Source organism: Epinephelus moara, chromosome 12, assembly GCF_006386435.1.
Source record: "Epinephelus moara isolate mb chromosome 12, YSFRI_EMoa_1.0, whole genome shotgun sequence".
In the NCBI taxonomy this organism is placed as follows: Eukaryota; Metazoa; Chordata; class Actinopteri; order Perciformes; family Serranidae; genus Epinephelus; species Epinephelus moara.
Genome location: NC_065517.1, coordinates 42955696 through 42967603, shown reverse-complemented (window position 1 = coordinate 42967603; position 11908 = coordinate 42955696). Strand labels below are relative to the sequence as shown.

General features: G+C 44.7%; 1 protein-coding gene across 1 annotated transcript; it reads left to right on the top strand.

The window, feature by feature from the left end:
- Positions 1-7: 7 nt before the first annotated feature.
- myh6 (myosin, heavy chain 6, cardiac muscle, alpha) lies at positions 8-11765 on the top strand. Its single transcript, XM_050057403.1, has 2 exons — positions 8-7974; positions 8592-11765. Exon 1 carries the CDS (start codon positions 2153-2155, stop codon positions 7952-7954), a length of 5802 nt encoding a protein of 1933 aa, XP_049913360.1. The 5' UTR covers positions 8-2152; the 3' UTR covers positions 7955-7974; positions 8592-11765.
- Positions 11766-11908: the final 143 nt, after the last annotated feature.

Genomic DNA, 11908 nt, shown 5'->3' with positions numbered 1-11908 from the left:
TTTGCCCCGAAAAAGGCACATTCTGTATAAACAAAAGTAGGTAGGCGGCATTTTGCTGCACTCCCTGATTTTGTTTTTATACTGCCAATGCTGAAAAAGACTGATTGGGCTTTCCTGCAAATTTGCACAGTTCCTGTTTAAAAAGGGCTTCAGTCTCATTTTATCTCCATGTGTTTCTGTGGAACTCTCTTAGAAAAATTATATATTTCATTATTTCACATTTAAAAAATATAAACCTGTTTTTCACTGAATAAAAGAAAGTTATTAAATGTTAAAGTTGTGAAGTAGCTGAATGAGATGAAACTATCTGATTAAACAACATAATAACACTGATATTTAATGTTAACGTTCAGTTACACTCTGGGACACAGAGCGGTCGGCTCTGACTCTGAGCCCGACGGGTTCGAAGGGTTAAAATGTTTCTGTGTTATCATCCTCATGTCGAACTGAGACTGAGATTAAAACTCTGATTCCAGTGTGTCTGGTTTCTATTTACAGGCTGAGAGCTGATGAGTCCAGACTGTCTCAGATAAAGAGACAGAAACACTTCAGCCAGTCAGGACACACTACACACACACACACACACACACACACACACACACACACACACACACACACTCTTCAAACCTCACAAAGGAGTTTGATCATGTTTCATTCACGGCCTGGTTTCTGAACATTTTACTCCTTAAACATGTTTTTTTTTTAATCAAATCAAACTTTATTCATTCAGCACCTCTCACACCTTCACGCAGCCCAAAGTGCTTCACACAGCTGCAGTAAAACAGCACAGAAGAAGTGACAAGTGAACAGGCAGACATTACAACAATAAACCAGAAAATATTTCAAATAAATAACATTAAAAAAAGTGGAAAATGCCAAAGATGAGACTAAAAACTGAGGCAGTAAATGACGAGGCACCGTGAAGTAAATCAGGTGCAGTCATGATGTCTCGTCTGTCTCCTGTCAAACTGATCTACCTGTGGGAACAGATTAAACTGAACCTTGTTGTGTTTTAAAATATAAACCTGAGATATCCAACCTGTGTTTTAGATGTAGTATAGAAGAGGGTTCATTCCTACACTGCACTTGGTTATGCGCAAAACTTAACACATTCTGGCATGATTTTTCTGACATCATTACAAAACTCCTAGGACTGCATCTCCCATTAGATCCTCAAACCTGCTTATTGGGAGATACTACAAATATTGATGCACGATTAAGAAAAGCTCAAAAGAGGTTCCTCTCACTGGCCTTGTGCGTTGCCAGGAAGTGCATCGCCATCACGTGGAAGTCTGACTCCCAACTTTCTATAGGAAGATGGATTTCAGAAATGAATAGCTGTGCTCCACTTGAAAAAATTACATATACACTCAGGAATGACTATAATACTTGTACAGAGATGTGGCAGCCTTATTTAGCATATATGGACACATTGCCAGCTTCTATGGTGGATGGGTTGTAGTTTTTGCAAGCTCTTTGTTGTCAGTGCTTACTGCTGTCTTCCTTGCCTCTCAACCGTTGTGTGTTTTTTTTTTTTTAATCATTATTAATATTATTTTCATTATTTATTAATTTAATTATCTATTTATTTATTTTTTCTCCTCCTCTCTCTCTTTCAGTTTGTGGGTGGGTTGGGGAAGGGGTTTGGAGTTGTGTGTTTGTGTTTTCATGTATATCTTATTGAATTGAAAGCTGAAAAATAAAATATTCAAAAAAAAAAAAAACCTTGTTGTGTTTTAAACCAACGTCTGCTTTTTAAATTAATGTTGAGCTGCAGCAGGTGAATGATGATGATACTGAAGAGGAACTGGCCGAGTGGAAGCTTCAGTCCTGTGAGGACTCAGGAGAAGCTGAGTCTAAATGGAGAGGTGTCAGGAGTCCATATCGGCCGGCTGATAAACTGTGAAACTCTCCTTTTCCTAAAATGGACTCTAACAGCCAAAGGTCCTGAATCTGCCCTCACTCCGTGTCTTCTCATCCGAGGACAAATTTAGCGTCATCCTCTGTTTTTTTTTCTTTCAGCGGTCATCTCCTAATTTGGTCCTCAGGGAGTCTTTATAAACGTTCGCCTGCTGTGACGAGTCTGCAGCCTCCACAGAAAAGATTCTTTCCTCTCAGACTGATCTCACTGCCGTGTACCTACACCTCCACCATGGGTGACCCTCTGATGGCTGAGTTCGGGAAGGCTGCTCCCTTCCTGAGGAAGTCAGAGAAGGAGCGTCTGGAGGCGCAGACCAGAGCTTTTGACATCAAGACTGAATGCTTTGTGGTGGACGACAAGGTAGAATACATGAAGGGACAAATCCAGAGCAAAGACGGAGCGATGGTGACTGTCAAGAAGGAGGATGGAACAACGGTGACTGTAAAAGAGTCCGACGTCCACCCCCAGAACCCGCCAAAATTCGATAAAATTGAAGACATGGCGATGTTCACTTTCCTCCATGAGCCTGCCGTGCTGTTTAACCTCAAAGAGCGTTACGCCGCCTGGATGATCTACACCTACTCCGGACTCTTCTGTGTCACCGTCAACCCCTACAAGTGGCTTCCTGTTTACGACGCCGAGGTGGTGGCAGCTTACAGGGGGAAGAAAAGATCCGAGGCCCCCCCTCACATCTTCTCCATCTCTGATAACGCCTACCAGTACATGCTGACTGACAGGGAGAACCAGTCTGTCCTCATCACCGGAGAATCCGGCGCTGGGAAGACCGTGAACACCAAGAGGGTCATCCAGTACTTTGCCAGCATCGCCGCCGTCGGTGGAGGCAAAAAAGACACCAGCAAGGGGACGCTGGAGGATCAAATCATCCAAGCGAACCCCGCGCTGGAGGCCTTCGGCAACGCCAAAACACTGAGAAATGACAACTCGTCTCGTTTTGGAAAATTCATCCGAATTCACTTCGGTACGAGCGGCAAGCTGTCATCTGCTGACATCGAGACGTACCTGCTAGAGAAGTCACGTGTCACCTTTCAGCTCAAAGCTGAGAGGAACTACCACATCTTCTACCAGATCCTGTCCAATCAGAAGCCAGAGCTGCTGGACATGCTGCTGATCACCAACAACCCCTACGACTACTCCTACATCTCCCAGGGAGAGGTAACAGTCGCCTCCATTAACGACTCGGAGGAGCTGATGGCCACCGACAGCGCCTTCGACGTGCTGGGCTTCACTGCAGACGAGAAGATGGGCGTCTACAAACTGACCGGCGCCATCATGCACTACGGCAACATGAAGTTCAAACAGAAGCAGCGTGAAGAGCAGGCGGAGCCGGATGGGACAGAGGCTGCTGATAAATCAGCTTACCTAATGGGGCTGAACTCTGCTGACCTCATCAAAGGGCTGTGTCACCCCAGAGTCAAGGTAGGAAATGAATACGTCACCAAAGGTCAAAGTGTGGATCAGGTGTACTACGCCCTCGGTGCTCTGGCTAAGTCAGTGTACGAGAAGATGTTCAACTGGATGGTGGTGAGAATCAACCAATCCCTGGACACCAAACAGCACCGTCAGTACTTCATAGGAGTGCTGGACATCGCTGGATTTGAGATCTTTGATTTCAACACTTTTGAGCAGCTGTGCATCAACTACACCAACGAGAAACTACAACAGTTCTTCAACCATCACATGTTCGTTCTGGAGCAAGAAGAGTACAAGAAAGAAGGTATTGATTGGGAGTTCATTGACTTTGGGATGGATTTACAGGCTTGTATCGACCTCATTGAGAAGCCTTTGGGGATCCTGTCGATTCTGGAGGAGGAATGCATGTTTCCCAAAGCCAGCGACCAGACCTTCAAGTCCAAGCTCTACGATAATCACCTGGGCAAGAACAAGATGTTTGAGAAGCCAAGGGCTGCGAAGGGGAAAGCAGAGGCTCATTTTGCCCTGGTTCACTATGCCGGCACGGTGGACTACAACATTGGGAACTGGTTGGTCAAAAACAAAGACCCCCTGAATGAAACTGTGGTCGGTCTTTTCCAGAAATCATCTCTGAAGCTTCTCAGTCTGCTGTTTTCTACCTACACAGGTGCTGACGGTGGTGACAAAGCAGGCGGCAAAGGAGCCAAGAAGAAAGGTTCCTCATTCCAGACTGTGTCTGCACTTCACAGGGAAAACCTCAACAAGCTGATGACCAACCTGAAGACCACACATCCTCACTTTGTCCGCTGTCTGATTCCTAATGAGAGGAAAACACCAGGGGTCATGGACAACTGCCTTGTGATGCACCAGCTACGCTGTAACGGAGTCTTGGAAGGCATCCGAATCTGCAGGAAAGGTTTCCCAAACAGGGTCCTCTATGGAGACTTCAAGCAGCGGTACAGGATTCTGAATGCCTCAGCCATCCCTGAAGGTCAGTTCATTGACTGCAAGAAGAGTGCTGAGAAGTTGCTGGGGTCACTGGACATCGATCACACTCAGTACAAGTTTGGCCACACCAAAGTCTTCTTTAAAGCCGGTCTGCTGGGAACACTGGAGGAGATGAGGGACGAGCAACTCTCTCGCATCATCACCAGGATCCAGGCTAACGCCCGGGCAATCCTCATGAGGGCAGAGTTTGCTAAGCTTGTTGAACGCAGAGATGCCCTGATGGTGATCCAGTGGAACCTTCGCTCTTTTCTAGGTGTAAAGAACTGGCCCTGGATGAAGCTTTTCTTCAAGATCAAACCTCTGCTGAAGAGTGCCGAGTCTGAGAAGGAGATGGCAAACATGAAGGATGAATTCAACAAGCTGAAAGAAGCCCTGGAGAAATCAGAAAGTAGACGGAAGGAAATAGAGGAGAAAATAGTGACTCTTCTCCAAGAGAAGAACGATCTGACTCTGCAGATTCAGTCTGAACAGGACACACTGACAGACGCTGAAGAACGCTGTGAACAGCTCATAAAGAGCAAGATTCAACTAGAAGCCAAGCTGAAAGAGATGACAGAAAGACTGGAGGATGAAGAGGAGCTGAATGCAGATCTCACAGCTAAGAAACGGAAGCTTGAAGATGAATGCTCCGAGCTGAAGAAAGATATCGATGATCTGGAGCTGACTCTGGCCAAGGTTGAGAAAGAGAAACATGCCACAGAGAATAAGGTTAAAAACCTGACAGAGGAGATGGCGTCCCAGGATGAAAATATCATGAAGCTGACTAAAGAGAAGAGGGCGCTACAGGAGGCTCACCAGCAGGCACTGGATGACCTTCAGAGTGAAGAAGACAAAGTCAACAGTTTGACCAAAGTCAAAGGTAAACTGGAGCAGCAGGTGGACGATCTGGAGGGCTCACTGGAGCAAGAGAAGAAAGTCCGAATGGACCTGGAGCGCTCAAAGAGGAAGTTCGAAGGAGACCTGAAACTGACTCAGGAGAGTTTGATGGACGTGGAAAATGACAAACAGCAGCTGGAGGAAAAACTGAAGAAAAAGGATTTTGAGATTGTCCAAATAAATTCAAGACTAGAAGACGAGCAGGTTGCTTCAGTTCAGCTCCAGAAGAAGCTGAAAGAAAACCAGGCCAGAATCGAGGAGCTGGAAGAGGAGCTGGATGCAGAGCGTGCAGCCCGGGCCAAAGTTGAGAAACAGCGCTCTGATCTTTCCCGTGAGCTGGAGGACATCAGCGAGCGCCTAGAGGAGGCAGGTGGAGCGACATCAGCACAGGTGGAGCTGAATAAAAAGAGAGATGCTGAATTTCAGAAGCTGCGTAGGGAGCTGGAGGAATCTACGCTCCAACACGAGGCCACTGCTGCCTCCCTGAGGAAGAAACATGCCGACAGCGTCGCCGAACTGGGCGAACAGATTGATAACCTGCAGCGTGTGAAGCAGAAGCTGGAGAAGGAAAAGAGCGAGCTGAAGCTGGAGCTGGACGACTTGTGTTCCAACATGGAGAGTGTGGTGAAGGTCAAGTCAAACATTGAGAAGATGTGTCGTACGATGGAAGACAACATGAATGAGTACAAGAGTAAATATGAAGAATCTCAGCGCACCATCAATGACCTGACTACCCAGAGGGCCAAGCTGCTCACTGAGAATGGTGAGTTTGGACGTCAGCTGGAGGAGAAAGAGAGTCTGATATCACAACTGACCAGAGGGAAGAATTCGTACAACCAGCAGGTAGAAGATCTCCGCAGACAGCTGGAAGAGGAAGTCAAGGCCAAGAATGCCCTCGCCCACGCTGTACAATCTGCTCGTCACGACTGCGATCTGCTCCGAGAGCAGTTTGAGGAGGAGCAGGAGGCCAAGGCTGAGCTGCAGAGAGCTCTGTCCAAATCTAACACCGAGGTCTCAGCATGGAGGACAAAGTATGAAACCGATGGAATCCAGAGAACAGAGGAACTGGAAGAAGCAAAGAAGAAGCTGGTGCAGAGACTGCAGGAGGCCGAGGAGGCCATCGAGGCTGTGAACGCAAAGTGTTCATCCCTTGAGAAGACCAAGCACCGCCTCCAAAATGAGATTGAAGACCTGATGCTGGACCTTGAGAGATCCAATGCAGCATCTGCAGCTCTGGACAAAAAGCAAAGGGCCTTTGACAAAGTCATGGCAGAGTGGAAGCAGAAGTTTGAGGAGTCGCAGTGCGAGCTGGAGGCTTCTCAGAAGGAAGCTCGGTCTCAGAGCACTGAACTCTTCAAACTGAGGAACGCCTATGAAGAGTCACTGGATCAACTTGAGACGATGAAGAGAGAGAACAAGAATCTCCAAGAGGAGATCTCTGACCTCACCGACCAGCTGGGGGAGGGCGGCAGGAGCGCTCATGAACTGGAGAAGATGCGTAAGCAGCTCGAGCAGGAAAAGGCGGAGCTGCAGTCGGCACTTGAGGAGGCAGAAGGTTCTCTGGAGCACGAAGAGAGCAAGATCCTCCGCGCCCAGATGGAGTTCAACCAAGTGAAGGCCGACATGGAGCGCAAGCTGGCTGAGAAAGACGAGGAAATGGAGCAGGCAAAGAGGAACTACCAACGGATGCTGGAGTCACTTCAGTCCTCTCTGGAATCTGAAACCAGGAGCCGCAACGAGGCCCTGAGAGTCAAGAAGAAGATGGAAGGTGACTTGAACGAGATGGAGATCCAGCTCAGCCAAGCCAACAGACAGGCAGCCGACGCCCAGAAACAGCTCAAGAGCCTCCAGGCCTTCCTGAAGGACTCTCAGCTGCAGCTGGATGATGCACAGCACGGCAATGATGACCTGAGAGAAAATATCGCTCTGCTGGAACGCCGAAATAACTTGATTCAGGCCGAGCTGGAGGAACTGAGGTCCGCCCTCGAGCAGACAGAAAGAAGTCGTAAACTGGCAGAACAGGAGCTTACTGACGCTACAGAGCGCATGCAACTCCTGCACTCCCAGAACACCAGCCTGATCAACCAGAAGAAGAAGCACGAAGCAGACCTCATGCACCTGCAGACTGAGATGGAGGAGGCCATACAGGAGAACCGCAACGCTGAGGAGAAGGCTAAGAAAGCCATCACAGACGCAGCCATGATGGCAGAGGAGCTGAAGAAGGAGCAGGACACCAGCGCCCATCTGGAGCGCATGAAGAAGAACATGGAGCAGACCATCAAAGACCTGCAGCACCGTCTGGATGAGGCCGAGCAGATTGCCATGAAGGGAGGCAAGAAGCAGGTCCAGAAACTGGAGGCTCGCATCAAAGAGCTGGAGAGCGAGCTGGAGGCAGAGCAGAGGAGGGGAGCGGAGTCCATCAAGGGGGTTCGCAAGTATGAACGCCGCATCAAGGAGCTCACCTACCAGACTGAGGAAGACCGCAAGAACATGGCTCGTCTCCAGGACCTGGTGGACAAGCTGCAGCTGAAGGTCAAGTCCTACAAACGTGCTGCCGAAGAGGCCGAGGAGGCAGCAAACACCAACATGGCTAAATTCCGCAAGCTGCAGCATGAACTGGAAGAGGCTGAGGAGAGGGCTGACATCGCAGAGTCACAGGTGAACAAGCTGAGGGCGAAGACCAGGGACGGGTCCTCCAAGAAGGGCCTGGACGAGTGAGCAGAGAGTCAGCAGCTCAGGTGAGTGGAACTGAACATTCGCTCTGACAAGAGAAGGTTGTGAAACCCAGTTTATTCACAAAAAGACAAAATGAAAAACAGTTAGACTGAAACCAAAGGTGGAGTTATAGCTGTGCGTCAGCTCCGGGCAGAGCCTACACTGTTGTGAGCATTTACACCTGTGCGGCGGTGTGTCTGTGTCACTCTGCAGTTACACCTCCAAAACACTAGTCGGCGGTGGAGGTTTCTGTGAAGTGCTGTAAAGTTTAGTTGATTCAAAACACACATTAAACACACGTTAAACACACATTAAACACACATTAAACACACGTTAAACACACATTAAACACACGTTAAACACACATTAAACACATGTTAAACACACATTAAACACACTTTAAACACACATTAAACACATGTTAAACACACATTAAACACATGTTAAACACACATTATCGTGCTCACACTCACAGTTAAACAGCTGACACTGATTTGAACATGTTGAATCTAAACACTTGTTTGATTAACAATGATTATTTTTTATTAGAAATGCAGCTCTAAGTTAAGTGTTTGTATTTAATGAGTCATGTGATCTGTCATCATTTGTTAACAGTTGGTGAATGTGTTTTGACTGACAGGTGTTTCTGATGATGGAGGAACGTCTGTGATCACCGTGGAACCAGAAGACAACACAAACGGTTCTTCTCTCAGTGTCACTGTGAATTATTATTTATCATTAGTCGTTTGAATTTGGAGACAGCACGTGTCTATAGATTAACTCTCTGATTAGCCCTCTGTGGTACACATGACGATGCCAGTTGGTGACAATGTAAACATAATTTAAAGAAATTAGAAAAAATTGTTTGGGTTAAACGTTCGGATACGTTACCTTAAAGCAACACTGTACCATGATGGTCAAAATAAAAATTTAAAAAAAACATGGTTTATTGTTTAAATTGTATTAAAATATAAAATTAAACTTGTGAAATATTCAAAAAAGTTTAACATTCATGCCTTTTGAAAATGATCAGTTTCTGAACATTCCCCTCAGATGACTGAATGAGTTAAAGAGCACACTTCAGTTTAACGTGTGTGGACGGGGGCGGGGACAGATCTCGACTCGAAGACATCAGTTTTTATTTTCTCCTGCAGAGACAATAAGGCTCATTAGTGACTCCTGTTTCTGCTCCTCTGCGCCCCCTGCAGGACAAACAGCTGTGATCACACTTTCTCCTTCAGGTCCAAATATATCAGTTTGACATTAGAGTTAAGGAGCTGTTAAAATGCTCCTGATTCAACACTCAGTTCAAATTAGAGCAGCAAATGTCCTCACAACCAAAACAACTACATTCAGAGGTAAAACACTGACACCTGCTGGGTGAAGTGTAAAAGTGCAGAGACAGAAAATGATTATATGAAACCTGCAGAAACAAAATGACACATTAATGACCTCCTGTTCACCTTTCATCACCTCTGCTCTGGTTTTAAAAACTGCATGTGTCACGGTGGTCACATGACACAAGGCAGCTCACAAATGGTGGTAAATTTCCCCTCGGGGATTAATAAAGTATAAAGTATATAAAAAGCTGAGTGAAAAACGTCTATGAAACTAATATGAGCGATCAAAACGACACAAAACAACATTTTTAATGTGACTTACCGTCAGCAGTGTGACGGTCAGACAGGAGTAGCTACGGAAACCCAGGAGGTTCAGGAGAGGTGATGTGCAGCAGGTTCATTTCCAAAGGAAACATTAGAAATAACAGTAAATAAAATTAACTCATAAAACTCACAAACACTCGACAGAAATTTAAAATGATAAATAAATAAAGTTCAGCAACAGAAATTAATTAACTTTGTTTTAACTCAGTGACATCACCAAACTTCACATCAACATTTATCATAGTTAATTATTATAACTCTTTAAAACATGACGGTGAGTCTGATGATTAGTTTAACATTCACAGTCTGTGTTCAGCGTCCTGCTGAGTCTCTGCTGACACACTGCACGTCAGATATGTGTGTTCATGTGTCACCTGTGAATATAACACATTCTCACAAATACAAAAAAAGTAAAATCAAAAGGTGATTTTGCATATTCATAAAAGATCTGCAGAAACACAAACACGTTCCAAAAATTAAAAAAATAACCGTGAATAAATTTAATTGATTTTCAAATAAATTAAAAACATTTGCAACTTTTAAACAGATATTTGTTATTAATCCAGGTTTTTTTTTGTGATTCTTGCAGATTTGCATTTTGCTCTGTCTTTAAAAAAAAATTTTTTTTTGTATATTTGCAGAATGTTTTTGAGTGTACAGATCTGTTTTGTATTTGTGGCAGGTGTTTTTTTTATTCACAGATGACACACTCACACAGACATCTGTCTGAACACACAAACCAGTCTCTGTTTATTCCTCACAACTAAATTCTGATTCATTCTTAATGACATCAGCTGGAAGCGAAAATTTTACCTCCACCCTCTGTGAAGAGTCACATTAATGTCACATTCAATCTGTGAATGGAATAAGAGTGTGTGTAGAATAAGAACACACAGTCACACACTCACTGTTCAGTCAACTTTATCACCGCTGACATTTTTAAACTTCTTTGAGTTCATCTGTGGAGATAAAAATAAAATTATGATCAACGTTTGAACAAAATATAAACCAGAAACCGTCATGCTGGGATTCAGTAAAGGTACGGAGCTGCATTTTAACGGTAAAAAAATAATAAAAGTTGACGGTTATGGTGAACGTTAGCTTGTTGTCTACCATATTGAAAAATATCATTATTTTCCAAGAGGAGATTTTTTACACAAACTTCATGAACAAAATGTTTCAGTTATCATAATAAAACATTTGTTCAACAACAGTAACTTCTGTTTTCCTTCCTTTGAGTCGCTCTGCAGCGCCACCTGCTGCTCACCTTCTTGCTCCTGCTGTGTCAGGTCTTTGCCTCCATATCTCTCATCTCTTGTGACAATATACTTTTTTCCAGATAGTTAATAAACAGGAAATCAACAACCTTTTCAGACCCTCTAGTTATGGAGAGAGCTGACAGAGCCATGTGAGGAAGACTCTGAAGAAGTGACTCAGCATATAAACACAACTGTTGGGTTTCTCTGTTTTATTCTGTCTGGTGATGAAGATAGTCACACTGACGCATGATATCTTCATATTGATGACATCACTCCATTAAATCACTAAACTAACCTGATGTTCTGTTTCTTTGTTTAACTTTTATCTAAAATAAAAATCAGGTTTAGTGTGAGTTCATATAAAATACCTTCTGTCCATGACGATGGGCCCCTGAGCACAGACACACAGAAGGCCCCACCACCTCTGCTTCCCCTGACACTCTGGGCCCCTGACACTCTGGGCCCCGTTGGTCCGTTGAGTGATCGACCCGGACTTCTGTCACAAAAATAAAATATCACACGGTCAGAATCAGAAACAGGTAATTGATCCCTGAGTGCTGTAGTGTTCACTACAGTATAAACATAGAAAGAATTATAGCTGCTGTGCAGCAACGGTCGGGGCCGGACTCATAATATACAAAGGAAAGAAAAAACTCAAGAACAAGAAAGTAAGAATAACATTAACTGCTAGCAATTATGAACAAACTGGCCTGATCCAGCTTAAAGCTAAACATTATCCATGGTGACAAAGATGAAAACGTTTTTAAAATGTAAAAGTAGATATTGGATAGACTCTGCATATTGACTGATAGCTAAGCCAAATAAACAGGGAAAAGAGACGAGGGATAACAGGGAACAGTGTTGATAAAGAGTATTTGTCTCTCCGCAAAACTACCTGGATCATAATTATTTTAACCTTGGTAGTCTCTAATCCACATAGCATGATGCCTGAACATAGGACTTTCACATTAGAACGTCCGTTCTGCCTTAGCTGAGGCTTGAACTCACAACTTCTGAGACTGAGGTCCGTCTTC